This window comes from Durio zibethinus, chromosome 19, assembly GCF_047325235.1.
Source record: "Durio zibethinus cultivar Kanyao isolate XHJ-2024 chromosome 19, ASM4732523v1, whole genome shotgun sequence".
Taxonomy (NCBI): domain Eukaryota; kingdom Viridiplantae; phylum Streptophyta; class Magnoliopsida; order Malvales; family Malvaceae; genus Durio; species Durio zibethinus.
In genome coordinates, this window is record NC_143180.1 from 21,936,651 (window position 1) to 21,952,796 (window position 16,146).

General features: G+C 27.8%; 1 protein-coding gene across 1 annotated transcript; it reads right to left on the bottom strand.

The window, feature by feature from the left end:
* Positions 1–428: 428 nt before the first annotated feature.
* Positions 429–4,043, bottom strand: LOC111301127 (uncharacterized). Its single transcript, XM_089748699.1, has 3 exons — positions 2,330–4,043; positions 1,256–2,188; positions 429–832 (listed from the first exon to the last, which is right to left on the bottom strand). The coding sequence occupies exons 1-3, from the start codon at positions 4,041–4,043 to the stop codon at positions 429–431; spliced, it is 3,051 nt and encodes a 1,016-aa protein (XP_089604825.1).
* Between the last annotated feature and the right edge of the window lie 12,103 nt (positions 4,044–16,146).

The following is a 16,146-nucleotide window of genomic DNA, read 5'->3' on the forward strand; positions in this document are numbered from 1 at the left end:
AATGGTGAGTAAATAATAAAATCAAAAGATTATTGTGTGAAGTTGTGTTTATTGTAATTTGGTGTGCTCACCAATTGTATTCTGTGTTTGTAGTGATATTAGAATTGCTGTAACATTCCAAAGCGAAAGTGCTGTAGCAAATCGGTGCTATAGTAGATATTACGACTGATACTGAAAGTCAAAATTCTAAGTCTGGCCTTTAGTTACATTTCAAAAATAGGAAATCTTGAACATACAAATTGAGTGCTTAAACACAACTGTTTTATATCACAGACTTAAACACAATTGTTCTATATCATAGCTGATTCACAACAAAAGCTTTATTACTAGAGTGCTCAGACATTTCAATAGAAAGAAGAGAAAAAGAAATAGATTGAAAGCAAACACACATGCTTAGAATTATTATTCAAATTGTTAGCACCTTAATATTAGCCACTGCAGACTTCATGATCCCACAATTCTCCCAATTTTATGATTGAGAAAGGATTGGGCAATGGAAGTGATTCATGGGTAAGGCTTTGAGCAACTTGTCGCATGGTTGGCCGAAGTTGGGGACTGCCATTCAAGCATGCAAATGCTAGCTTTGTAGTAGAGACAATATCCTTTGCAACCTGGCTTACCGGTGGTGAGAGGCGTTGGTCTATCACATCTTTAAGTAAAATCAGTTGGTTGTCATTTGGTATCGATGTTGATGTTGATGCCAATGCCGATGATGACGATGGTAAACATGAAATCAAATCACCAGGATGCCTCCCCATAAATATTTCCATTGTTAGCACCCCAAAACTATAAACATCACATCTCTCATCTACTTTCATTGTATAAGCCAACTCTGTTTAGAAAAATATATCCAATCAAAGTCCTCTATTAAGCAAGAAATATATCTTATCAATACACTATTATGAAAGAATAAAGAATATTGAGAAGATTATAAAATAATATTAAAAAAAAATTGTAGATGTTTAGAAGATTACTAGAATATTGAAATTCATAGGTTCTAACAAAATTTTACATTTAGTTCATCAGTTTGATACATTGAGTATTGAAAAATTAAGTGTCAAACTTCAAAGATTAATTACACATTTGTTGCTTGAATTATAGTAAAATTCTTAATTTGATACTTAAAATTTGAAAAGTTACAATCATAATACTACTTGAACTTTGTTTTAACTCATCAATTTGCACACAAAACTAACAGTTTTAATTCAATGATGACATGTTTAAAGTATATTAAAAAAAAGATATCTATAAATACCTGGAGCTATGTACCCGAAAGTGCCAGCAAGTGAGGTCCAATTGGAAGAATCGGGCTTTAAAAGCCTGGCTGTGCCAAAATCTGAGACATGACCCTCATAGTCCTTATCCAAAAGAACATTGTTGCTGGAAATGTCTCGATGAATTATCGGCGGTGAATGGTCATGATGCATATAAGACAAGGCATTGGCCACTCCTTTTACAACATTTAGCCTCTTCTCCCAATCCAACTCCATTGCCTCGGCCTTGTTGCTTAACACCATTCTCAAACTTCCCCTTTCTACGAACTCATAAACCAAAAATGAGTTCTTTGGATGTGAACAAAAGCCATACAGCTTCACAATGTTACGATGCCTTATTTCTGATAAAGCATGAATCTCACTTTCAAAGGCTTTCAAGTTGTTGGAAATCATGCTATCTTCAGATTGGTGAACTTTCTTCACAGCAACCACCTCACCAATGGGTAGCGCAGCTTTATAAACAGCTCCGTAGCCTCCTGAACCAATGCAATTGTTGGAGCTGAAATCTTCAGTGGCTTCAATAATGTTCTCATAGAGTATTCTTCCACTATATCCCCACAATGTGAAAAAATCTCCAAGTTGTGCCTCGATTGACTCGGATTTTCTTGTTTGGTTCTTTTGGCAAAGAATAAGGCAACTTCCAGCTATGATAAAGAGCAAAAGAAGAAGACCAAAGAGTGGAAGCACAATGAAAATGATGAATTTGGTTCTTTTTCTATGACCATTGCTAGTAGCAGCGACAGCACAAGGCATTAGTCCAGTGGCATTACCACATAGTCCCTTATTGTTTCTTAAGGCGTCAAATGAAGCCTCATGAAATGCTTTAATGTTAGGAATAGGGCCTTCTAATTGATTGTAAGATATATTCACAACAGTCAAGCTTTGCAAATTATTAAAAGAATTTGGGATGGAACCATTGAGCATATTGTAAGAAAGGTCCAATGTTTCCAAGGAATGTAATTTTGCAAGCTCTTGTGGTATCTCCCCAATAAGTAAATTCTGACTTAAGTCTAGATTTTGAAGGCCATTTATGTAGCTTACTGAAAGTGGAATGCTTTCTCCAAGTTTATTCTTGCTCAAATTCAGGTCCAATAACTTTGAGCACTCTCCAAGTTGATTAGGAATCGGTCCACTCAAATTGTTTGATGCCAAGTTAAGATGTTCTAGATTTGAAAGAACTCCAATCTCTGGTGGAATTTTGCCTGAAAGTTGGTTACCACTTAGCAAAAGTTTGTACATCAATGTCAATGCTCCCAATTCCTTGGGAATCTCACCAATGAGATGATTTGAAGAGACGTCGAGTTCGTGTAATTGAGTTGCATACTTCAGCTCAGGTGGTATCTTTCCAGAAATGTTATTATTGGAGATTTGTAGGCTTGTTAGATTATGGCATTGCCCCCAGTTTGGCGAAAGTTCACCATAAAATTTGTTGTTGCTTAATGCAATATAATTCAAATTAGGACATATGCCAAAAGCTTCTGATATATTTCCTGTCAACTGGTTTCCTTCAAGCCTAACTCTGATTAAGCTTTTGCAGTTTCTTAAACTTGATGGGATCGGACCCCTCAAATTGTTATTGATAGCCCCAAGTAATCTGAGTTGTCCACCGAGGCATACATTCTCGGGTAATGGACCACTGAGATGGTTGTCCGATATTTGGAATGATTCCAAATGAGTAACATTGTTAAGTGTTGGAGGAATGAAGCCAGATAAACTATTGTAGGAAAGGTATAAGTGCCTAAGCTTCGTCATGTTTCCTATGGAAGCAGGGATTGAACCAGAAAAATTGTTTTGATTGACAATAAGTTCTGTAAGAGATACAAGCATCCCTATCTCTTGAGGTATTGACCCGGAGAGCTTATTTCCAAGAAGGTAAAGACTAAACAAATTGGTTAAGTTTCCTATGGAATTAGGGATGACACCAGTGAGATTATTACTTAACAACTGCATTGTAGTAAGAGATCCCAGCTGTCCCATTTCGTTGGGGATAGAACCAGAGAGGTTATTATCATACAGATAAAGCCATACCAAGTTACTTAGGTTTCCCAGAGATGCTGGGATAGGACCAGTCAGTTGGTTGTTTGAAAGATCAAGCATATTAAGTGAACTCAACCTTCCGAGTTTTGAAGGAATACTTCCAAAGAAATTATTCTGCGACAAGTCAAGTTTAGTGAGCTTGGAAATGTTGCAAACCTCTTCAGGTATAGAACCACTTAGATGGTTAACATAGACATAGATCTTGGAAACTGAACTCAACCTCCCTATTTCTTGTGGAATGGAACCATTGATCTCATTATTTGCTAAGGAAATCAACTCAAGACTTTTCAATAAGGAAATTTCCGAGGGAATAGTCCCAGAAAAAGTATTGTATGACAAGTCAAGGTGGGTGAGCTTGGAAAGGTTCCCAATATGTGAGGGAATGGGCCCATATAGTGAGTTGTTACGAAGGTTAAGCGACACCAGGTTAGGGAAGAAAAAAAAGTTAAGACTATGAAGTGTACCTTTCAAGTTCAACATATGATCTGGAAGGCTTAGATTGGTGATGGTTCCAGTCATGTTGCAAGTGATTCCGACCCAGTTGCAATGGTTGCTTCCAACCCACGAAGAGAGCAAAGTTTGGGTGTTGTTGTCAAGGCTAGCTTTCCATTTTAGAAGAGTTTCTGTTTCATTTGCAGCAATGGAGGATGAAGAAGAAAAAACAGAGGGGATTTGATACAGGACGACTATGAGGAAGAACAGGGCTTTGAATGGTATTATGAAAGATGCCATGATTTGAATGGTTCAAAAAGTATTGTTTGTTAATTGCTGTAAATTACAATGGCTGGCATGGTCAGGTATTTATGCAAAATACTAGAGCAATTCAGTCACTGTGAAACGTCCAAATCAAGTGAAAGAATGCAACTTCAACACCTGCCAGTCTTTTACGTCTAAAATGCAACTCCAATACGTGCTGGTCTTTTACGTTTAAATAAATTTCGTGGAATTTTTTTTATAAAAAATTATAACATAGAAAAAAAATTATAAATATTGATATTTAAATTTTAGATTTATTATTATTGTATAAATGAATTGAATTAAAATTTAAACTTTCCCATAAATAATAATTTTTTATATTTTATTTTCTTTTATAAAGTAAATAAAAGATGATTTTAGTTTAGTTAATTTGCACTTATTTTAATAAAAAATAAAGTTAAAAAAATTCATGATAATTAATTTAAATGAAACTTATATGATACATCAATCGAATTAAACTTGATAAATGAGTTTATAAGATTACTACATATCATTAGGTCATAATTAAAAAAAATAAGTACGTAGAGAAATTAATGAATTAAAAATTATTTAATATAAATTTTTTAAATTTTATAAACAAAATTAAAAAATTAACATGTATTTTATAATAATATATTTATAAAAATTAATGAATTTTTAAAAATTCTATCATCAATATATATGCATATAGAATAATAATTCAATTATTAAATGAAGATACCAATGTCGTAAACTATAATTCAACAGTCAAATCAATATATAAAATAATAATTCTAAAATATATGTAAATTTTTATTCATTTAATTTGGTTAAAGTATCTTTTTTTGGCCACCAATTTCCAATATGTTCATGGTACCAATTAAATAATAAGTCGAAAGATATATAAGAATCATTTAAATTATAGTGCAACATAAAAGATTTACGACTCATTTAGATAGATAGTGAGATTAGCTCTCGTAAAATTAAAAATAATGGTAACTGTAACGGTAAGATTGGATATGCAATTGTGAGGTTAAAATTAATAATTGAATATGTATTTGAATGTAAAAGCAATGGTAATAGTGATATGAAAATAAAAAATGATTACTTTAGACATTAATCTATTAACAAATTAAAAAATTATTTTAATACATATTTTAAATTTATTTAATATTTAAAATATTAAAAATTAATTATTTAAAGATATAATAAAAAATGATAATGTGAGTAGAAACAAAATATTAGTTTTAAATTTATTATAATTATTTTAATCTTAATAAATTTTTAAAGAATGGGTAAAATGAAATTAAAAGAATTTTATGAGGACAAAAATGTCCAAAATGGAATGGGGTGAGTCACTGCATCCTTTTCACCAATGGAGATTATTCTTCCGACTGAATCGCACTGTAATAAAGCTATTCAAATGGATAATCACAGTGGGACTATAGAAAAAAGATACTTACTCACACCACGAGGTTACAGTGTAATCCAAATTGAGCCTTAAATAAATTAAAAGAAATTTGTAAGTGAAGTTTTAAAATCATATATATTTCAGTCTCAATTTCTAAAATTTAATATCTATTTTATTTTTATTTAGATAAAAAATTAAAATTTTTATCAAATTGGGAAAAGATTGACATTTCTAATGCAATAAAAATTATTTAGGGTTCATTTAAATGGGTAATAAGATTGATTTAGATAAAATTAAAAAGGTAAGATTAAATACTACATTTGTAAAAGAAAATTAATTATGAATAAATATATTTCGATACAAATGAAAGATAAAACTGAGTTTAGTTATAGTTAGAAAAGAAACAATCATTAAGTATATTATATTAAAATTTTTATGTAATATAAAATTTAAATTATTTAACATTTATAAAATTAATAAATAATTAAAAATTCATTAAATTATTTTTTATCAAATAATTATTGATAAATAATTAAAAACTAAAAATTAATAATATATCAAATGATATTTTTTCTTTAATTTTTTATTAATGAAGTAGTTATCTATTTTTAGTTAAAGTTTATTTTTAGTTTATAAAACAATATTTAGTTATTAATTTTTTTATATAATAATAAAATAATATTTTTAATTAATAAGATAATAATAATTTTATCTATTTATAAGTTTATTATATAATAAAAATCTTCATTATATTAAATTAAAAAATTATTTCACAATTTATTAATTAAAAAATAAAAATAAAAATAAAAATGTCAAAAGTCTCAAAAAGTATGGTGTGGTGAGCCACCACAGCTCTTTCCTGTAAATGGAGTTCGAGTCTTCCTTTCAAGCATAATCAGATTGTGCCTTCACGATCCAAACAGCAAAGCACAGTGCAATTCTATAAAAAAACGCTTAAATGCAGTAAACACTGACACCAATTCATTTTAGAGGACTGCTAGGGCAGTTGAAAAAACACTTAGATGTTGTGAAGCCACGTCATTCAAGTTTTGCAACTTAAATCAGATACCTGTTGTTACAAGTTGTTTAATATCTTTGATTGTGAGATAAAAAGGACAAATCATTATTTTTTACCTTTTCCAATATTAACTTAATGCACTGCACCAATCAAGAATGGAAAATCTGACTAAGATTTACCCATACTCAAAATAGTGGGAAGTAATTTTAACTTTAAAATGGAATTTAATAATAATTTAATTTAAAATTTAATTTAATTCATTTAAACAATAATTAAATTTGTTTTTTCTTTGAACACTCACTATTTAATATCCAATCACAATCTACCACCAACCTACCTCAACACCCAACAAATACCAATTATAATAAATAAATACCTCAGAAAAATCCTAAATTCATTAGTATACTTTAATATTTGATCATTTAGATTTCATTTATTGTGCTCAATATTTTTTTTGTAATAATAGAAATGACTTTTTTTTTTATTTTTAATTAATAATATATGTTGACTAATTAAATTGTAAAAAAATTTTCAACAATTAAAAAAATGTTTAATTGAAAAAATAATAGAAATATATTTATTTTTTTATGTAGTAAACATTTAAAACAAATCCAATCAAGATATACTCCACAGCAATAGAAAGCCTTTGAAAAATATAATTTATGAAGTTATGACATATAAAATTATGCCATTACTAAAAAATATCATTACTGAATTTTATAAATTATAACAACAATATGATTTATAATTGATTTTTTTACATATAAAATTATTATCAATTCCAACAAATGCAAGAAGATATATGAGTAGTTGTTGCTGGTAAAAAACCAAAACAAAATGCAACCTTGGCATTATAGAGTTACTGAGTACTGAGCTAGCAAAGTTTTAGATAATTAATCCTAACACTATTCGATGTCAATGTAATATATGTTATTTTTGACATCTAGGTGAATATGATTTATTCTAACTTTGAATAAAACAACCTCTATTCATCCTAAATTTTTTAGTACAAAAAGTCAATATTAATTTAATCAATGGATTAAAAATTTAAGGAGAAAAAAGTGAAAACATTAAAAATATGCAAATATGTTATTTTTTTTAATGTGTGTTTGATAAGAAAATTTGAAAGATAGATAAAAAATATATTTTTTATTTATTATTTGATAAATATATTCTTTAATATGTAAGCTAAATTGAGATATAACATGAAGTAGAATTAAATTTATTTCATATAAGATTTGAAATTTTGATTCTTATAATATTTTATTTAATATCTTGGAATCAAGTTATTTGATAATTAAAACTAAATTATAACTTTAAAATACATATAGATTTTTAAAATATAAATAAATCGACCACAAATTTTTAATAAGTTATTAAATTTAACATGACTTATTAGTAGTTCCACCAACACATTAAAAATGATAAATTTAGGTGAACTTTTTAAAGTCAAATTTGAAATATTCCTTACTAATAAAAATTTTTAATTGATAAATTGATAGAGTTAAAAAAATCGATAATTTAAATAAAAAATAAAAAATATCATTTATAATTTAATTTTGGTCAATATTTATTCACCTGTGAAAATATCTATCTAAAAAATATATCAAATTTGACTTATAAATTTGTAATTAAAGAAAAATTGATAGTTAAATTAGATTATTTCAAATTTAGATTTTAAAAATTAAATAGTTTCAAATTTAAGTCATTTAATAGATTCAATTTTTGTCTAGAAAAGTTAAAGTTCTACAAGGATTTACATACAAACATACTTTTACATCTTCCAATTAAAGATATCATATTACTTTTTTTTTTCACTTTTATGATAAATTACTTCATCCCAATCATTCTTTTTAAAATTTTTAATATTATTCAATCACTTTCAAAATTAGTAATAATATTTAAGGCTATTAAATTAATATTAAATTTCTTTTAATTAATTAATTATTTTTTCTTAATTGATAATTTTTATAATAAATCATAAGGGTAAAAGGATCTTTTGAAACTTATTCTATCATATTTTTTGAACTAATCAAATATAATACTAATTCCTCCTTTATTCTATTAGAATAACCAAATTTCATAATACATATTATATTCTATTCCTTTTATTTTTTAGTTTCACAAAATACCAATTTCATTCCACAAACCAAATGTGCCATGAGTTCTTACATTTTTGACAATCGATAACTTGAGGTATAAACTAGACTTATGTTTAGAAATCATATGCATGCCAATTATGATGTTTACAACAAATAAATTCAATTTTGGATTCAGTTTTCTATGTTTATATTTTCGTTACTTATTATGTTTATACATGTTAAATGTTTGTGTGACAAATATTATCTAATCGCTACAATTTTTAGTGATTAATTTAAACTATTTAAATGAACATATGAACTATTATTGTTCAATTTTATAACACTGCCCTTAAAAGCATAAAAAATCTTTTAAAAAATTATAAATTCTTTAATAATATACATTTTAAAGTTTTGAATAACTTTAAATGATTAACTTAATTTAATGGGTATCTAAACAATAAATTTTGATAATGTACGGCCTTTTAAAGGGTGCCACATGGCATCCATCTCTTTTTATTTGTTTTTTTCTTTTTTTATTTAATAAATAGTTTTTATTTAATATTTTTGTGTGTGGACCCATAATTTAGTAGGCTTAGATTGGTGGCGATGCTTCCAACATTATCGCACGTAATTCTGACCCAATTGCAATGGCTGTCTCCAACTCACAAAGAAGAGGGCAATATTTGGTTGTTGTCGTCATCTCAAGCTTTCTATTTTAGACCATTTCACTTTCTATGAAATATCCCCATCAATTGGAAAAATGCAACTTTAATATCTGTGAATCTTTTATGTTTAAATTAATTTAGTTGGATTTTTTTATAAAAAAGTTGCAACAGAAAAAAATTATAAATATTAATATTTAAATTAAGTAAATTAAATTTTAAATTCTCTTATATAAACATTGATTGTTGATTTTTTTTTCTATTTTCTTTTATAATAAAAGAAGATTTTAGTTTAGTTCATACCTATTTTAATCCAAAGTATGACTTATAAAAATTTCTTGATAAATTTTTTAAATGAAAATTATATGATACATCAATCAAAATTTTAAGCTCGATAAATGATTTTATAAGATTACTACATATCATTAGGTCATAATTAAAAAATTAAGTACATAGACAAATTAATGAATTATAAATTATCTAATTTAATTTTTTTAAAAATTTTATAAACAAAATAAAAAATTGACATGTATTTTATAATAATAAATTTATAAAAATTAATAAATTTTGAAAAAGCTCTATCGCCTATATATATAAAATAATAATTCAATTACTAAATGAAGATATCAACCCTATAGATCATAAATCAACAGTCAAGTCAATTTATAAAATAACAATTCTAATATATATAGTATATAAATTTTTATTCATTTAATTTGGTTCAAGCCTATCTTTTATTCAATATGGAGTCTTATCCAATTCTTTTGGCCTCTCATTTTGATCTCTTATTTCTAATGTGTTCATGGTGCTAATTAAATTATAGGTCAGAGGATACGCAAGAGTCAATCAATGCTAAATAGAAAAGACTTAAATGAATTAAATGAAATTTTGTAAGCAAAGTTTTAAAATCATGCATATTTTCATCTTCCTCATCAAAAAATTTAATATTTTTTTATTTTCATTCGAATAAAAAATTGAAATTTTATCAAATTTGGATAAGATAAACATCTCTAATTTAATGGAAACAATTTAGGATTCACTTGAATGGGTGATAAGATTAATTTTGGTGAGATTAAAAACAACAATTAGATTGGTTATTGTATCAATTAGATTAAAATCAATTGTTAAGATATGTATTTCCAAGCAAACAAGTGGCAGAAGTGAGGTAAATTATAATAATAAGAGAAATCACTATTAAATTTGTATGTAATAAACATTTTAAATTATCTAACATTTATAAAATTAATAAATAATTTAAAAATCATTAAATTATTTTTATGTTGAATAATGATTTTTTGGTAAATAATTAAAAACTAATAAAAATAATAATATCTCAAATGGTATTTTTCTTTTATTTTTTATTAATGATGTAGTTATCTATTTTTAGTTAAAATAATAATATAATATAATACTAAAATTTATGTTTAGTTATTAATTTTTTATATAATAATAAATTTATAAATAATAATTTTTAATTCATAAAATAATAATAATTTTTAATTCATAAAATAATAATAATTTTTTATTTATAAGTTTATTATATAATAAAAGTTTTCATTATATTAAATTCAAAAATTATTTCATAATTTATTAATTAAAAAGTAAAAAGTAAAAAAAAGAGCAAGAATATCAAAAGTGTCAAAAGCTCACTACACCCCTTTCCCATCAATGCAGTTTAAGTCTTCCACTAAAGCCACATAAACATAATCAGATCGTGTCTTTGTGATCCAAAAAACAAAGTATAGTGCAATTGTATCAAAAAGTGTTTAAATATGCAACGGCACCAATTCATTTTAAATGAGGTTTTAGATGAATTTTTGGTAAGCAAAATTTGTGAATTTTTTATTAAAATATTAAATAAAATTTAAATTAATTGATTTTAATTAATGAATTAAAAAAATCGCGTTACATATATCAAATCGAACATTTAAAATAAAAACATAAAAGCATAAAATAAAGAATTTTTTTTAGAAGGCATCCGATTTAAAAATAATTGACCTTAAATAAAGAGTTTTTTCATAATAAAATAAATTATTATGTTGTGTGGTATCAATAAAAACAACAATAGCAACTAGATACAAAAATATATAGTATGAATTGTATGACTTATAATTTTATAATAATATGGGTTAGAATTTTATAAATTATAACAATAATATGATTTATAATTGATTTTATGGCATATAAGATTACTATCAATTTCAACAAATGTAGAAATATACATAAGTAGTTGTTGTTAATGGAAAGTCAAAACAAAGTGCAACCTTACCATTATATAAAAGATTCTAATTTATTTTTTTGAATAAAAATGGAACAATAAATATGGAATATAGATAAATGGAAAAAGCATGGGCGGCCATTGGTGGTTGCAGGGTATGGTGAGGGGACAGGGGTGGGTGGCCAGTGGTGCCGTGCAAGGCACCACTGCCATCCCCGTTCTTTTTTTTTTTTCCTATTTTTTTGTTTTTTTATTAATTATTATGTTTTATAATAGTATCAAAAATATTAGTAAACAAAAATTAATCTACTAGACCTGGACAAAATTCGATGTCTACAGCAGCCCCTCTTTGCACATTACTGAGAATCAGGAATAGGGCAAAGATAAAAACAATGATTTTGTCTAAAAGCAAATCATGGATTTTTCAAAAGTTTTTCTTCTCTTTTTTTTTTTAATTTTTTTTAACCACAGGTTAGGTGATAAAGAAAATGATCGAGATGACATTGTGAGTTGAAAAATAAAGAATCGATTAAGGCAACAGGGAAAGTCGAATAAAAAGAAAGTGATCGGGACGACATTGCAAGTCAAGGAATAACAAGATCAGGATTGAACTTAGATTGAATCACAAGTCAAAAAATGAGGTGACTGGGATTAAACCACGAGTCAAAGGATAACAACAATCGAGATTAAACTGTGATTTTGACTTAAAGAGATTGTGATTGAACCGCAAATTGGAGAACGTTAGCTTGGATTGAATCATAAGTAAGAAAATAAGATTGGGATTAAACCACGAGTCAAAGGATAACAACAATCAAGATTAAACTGTGACTTTGAATTAAAGAGATCGAAATTGAACCGTAAATCAGAGAATAAAAAGATCAAGATTAAATCGCGAGTCAAAAATGACGTTAACTTGGATTGAATCACAAGTTTGAAAATAAGGAGATCGGGATTAGACCATGAGTCAAGGATAACAACAACCGAGATTAAACTGTGATTTTGAATTAAAGAGATCAAGATTGAACTGTGAATCGAAGAATAAAGAGATCGAGATTAAACCGCGAATCAGAGAATAATGTTAACCTGGATTGAATCACAAGTAAGAAAATAAGGAAATCGGGATTAAACCACGAGTCAGAGGATAACAACAATCGAGATTAAACTGTGACTTTGAATTAAAGAGATCGAGATTGAACCATAAATCAGAGAATAAAAAAATTGAGATTAAACCGCGAGTTAGAAAATGACGTTAACTTGGATTGAATCACAAGTCCGAAAATAAGGAGACCGAGATTAGACCATGAGTCAAAGGATAACAATAACCGAGATTAAACTACGATTTTAAATTAAAGAGATCGGGATCGAACCACGAATCGGAGAATAAAGAGATCAGGATTAAACCGTGAATCAGAGAATAATGTTAACTTGGATTGAATCACAAGTAAGAAAATAAGAAGACTGGGATTAAACCACGAGTCAAAGGATAACAACAACCGAGATTAAACTATGATTTTGAATTAAAGAGATCAAGATTGAACCACGAATTAGAGAATAAAGAGACCAGGATTAAACTACGAATTAGAGAACAATGTTAACTTGGATTGACTCACAAGTAAGAAAATAAGAAGATCGAGATTAAACTACGAGTCAGAGGATAACAACAATTGAGATTAAACTGCGACTTTCAATTAAAGAGATTGGGATTGAATCGTAAATCAAAGAATAAAAAGATCAGGATTAAATCGTGAGTTAAAAAATGATGTTAACTTGGATTGAACAGCAAGCTAGAAAGATAAAAAAGACTGAGATTAAACTGCAAGTCAGAAAAATAATGAAATGATCGGGATTAAACCACGAGCCAAATATTGATGACAATTGGGATTGAACCACAAGTTAGAAAGATAAAAGAGACTGAGATTAAACCGTAAGTCAGAGAAACTATAGAAATGATCGGGATTATATCACGAGTCAAAGATTAACGACAACTGGGACTAAACCTCAAGTTAAAAAAAAATAAAGAATCGATCAGGAGAACACCGCGAATCGAATTTATGCCCAGAAGTCTTAAAAATCATGCCTGGATGTCTTACAGAATTGACTAGGATAATACCGCCAATAAAAAATAATGAATCGATTGGGATAACACCGTGAATCGAATTTATGCCTGGAGGTCTTAGAAACCATGCCCAGATGTCTTACAGAATTGTTCGAAATAACATGCAAGTCAGAAATAAAGAATCGATCGAGACAACACCGTGAATCAAAATTATGCTCAAAAAGTCTCAAAAATTATGCCCGTAGGTCTTACAGAATTGATCGAGATAACACCATAGGTCAGAAATAAAGAATCGATCGGGACAACATCGGAATCGAAATTATACCCAGAGGTCTTAGAAATCATGCTCGGAGGTCTTATAGAATTGATCGAGATAATATCGTAAATCAAAAATAAAGAATCGATCGGGACAACATCATGAATCGAAATTATGTCTGGAGGTCTTAGAAATCATGCCCGAAGGTCTTACAGAATCGACTGAAATAACACCGTAAGTCAGAAATAAAGAATCGATCGGGATAACACTGCGAATCAAAATTATGCCCTGAAGTTTTAGAAATCATGCCCGTAGGTCTTACAGAATCATGCTCGGAGGTCTTACAGAATCGACTGAGATAACACCATAAGTCGAAAGATAAGAAATCGATCGGGATAATACCGCGAATTGAAATTATACCCAGAGGTCTTATAGAATCAATTGGGATAACACCGTAGATCGAAAGATAAAGAATTGATCAGGATAACACCGTGAATCGAAATTATGCCCGAAGGTTTTACAAATCTCAAAATCTTTGAATGTTCCTCTTAATCAGAGGCAATGAAACTTTAAAATTTAAAAATCTTTTACTTAAAAATCTTGAAAGTTGTGCTCAGAAGCTCTAGAGATTACGTCCGAAGGTCTTATAAATATCAAAATCTTTGAATGTTCTTCATAATCAGAAGCAATAAAACTTTAAAAATTTAAAAATCTTTTCAAACATGGCTTTTACCTGATCAGAGATTTTTTGAGACTTTAAATCTCAAAATCTTTGAATGCTCCTCCTAATTAGAGGCAATGAAACTTTAAAAATTTGAAAATCTTTTCAAACATAGCTTTCGCCTAATCAGAGATTTTTTGAGACTTTAAAGGTCTTATCTGAAAAAAGGTTCCTTCTAATTAGAGCTTTTGAAATCTTGATTAAAAATGGTTCCTCTTAAACAGTGGCTTTGAAATCTTGATCGGAAATGGTTCCTTTTAAATAGAGACTTTAAAACTTTAAAAACATGCCTTTTTTTATTTGTTTTTAATCTTACAAAGTTGATAAATGCAATCATGATACAAATGTCTATTCTCATCAAATGATGCTAATGGAAATGTCAATGCGAATGTACATGTCGATGCAAATACAAGAATACGAATGCTTGATGGAAATACATTTGACTTTTTCACAATGCAAATGACAATGTTTTTTTCATGTAAATGCCTCTACAAATGCCTTTTCTTAGAATGTAGATGCCATGATGCAAATGCAAATTCTTCTTATGGTGTGAATGCAAATGTCTTATAAAAGTGCAAATGTAAATTATGCAAATTCGAATGTCTTTCTTGTGATGTAGATGCAAGTGATGCAAATGCAAATATCCCTTTCATGATGCACAAGCAAGTGATGTAGCTATGAATGTCTTTTTTTTATATTTTTTATTTGCAGGTCAGATGTCTTTCTCACGGTACAAGCAATATAGATATAAAGACTCTTTTTACCTTTTTTTTTTTTTTTAAAATCTCTGTTCAAAATTTTAATGTTTCATTTTCGTGAAAACGACCTCAGTATTATGTACAAAATACTCAAATAATCTTTGAAAATTTTAAAAGTGATCAAAAAATTACCCTATATAAAGTATTTTTATAATCGAATGAAAAAATTTAAAACTCAAGACTTTTGAATCTCTTGAAAATTGATGATTACTATTTGGAAGGCTCATGGGTGAGGTACTTGACAATTTAATTTTTTTCACTGGTGGCATATCTCATGTAAAGCTCGGTGAGGGTTGCAAGGATTTCTCTTGGGCTCACAAAAGAGATATTTTTTAAAAACACTTCTTTTATTGAAAATGTGATACTTCAATGTGAGTCAAAACTAGCCATTACTTTCCAAACAAGATTTAAGAAGAAGATAAGGCTGGTTTTTTTCTTTTTTTTTAAAAGAAAGGTCTTTAATGGATACTGGTTTTCCAAAAGGCTTTGTATCGAAACTTTTTATTTCGGATAAAACCTTGGAACTCTGAAATTCATTATGAGGCCTCAAAAATGACTTTAGCTCTAAACTGCCCTTTTGGGGTTTTCACCTTAGAGCTATATTTTTTATCAATGAAGAATTCAACAAGTATATACAAATTCAAGGATATTGCTCTTTAATCCAAGTATCCATATTTGATCAAAATAAGCTTTTCAGGGTGTGTAATGTACGCCAAAGTTAAGGGTTCTAAAAGAATGGATAAATAGGCTCAAAATATATTATTTAGGGTAATTAGGCCAAGGATCTTAAAGAGCATTTTTTGACTTTCTTCCTTTGTTTTTTTTTTCTAGAACATTTGACTTTAATTTTAGCAACTTTACTCACCTTTTTTTTTTTTGCCTTGAATTCTTATTTTCAACGTACATATTGTTTTCCTTTTTTTTTTATTTGATTTTTTAA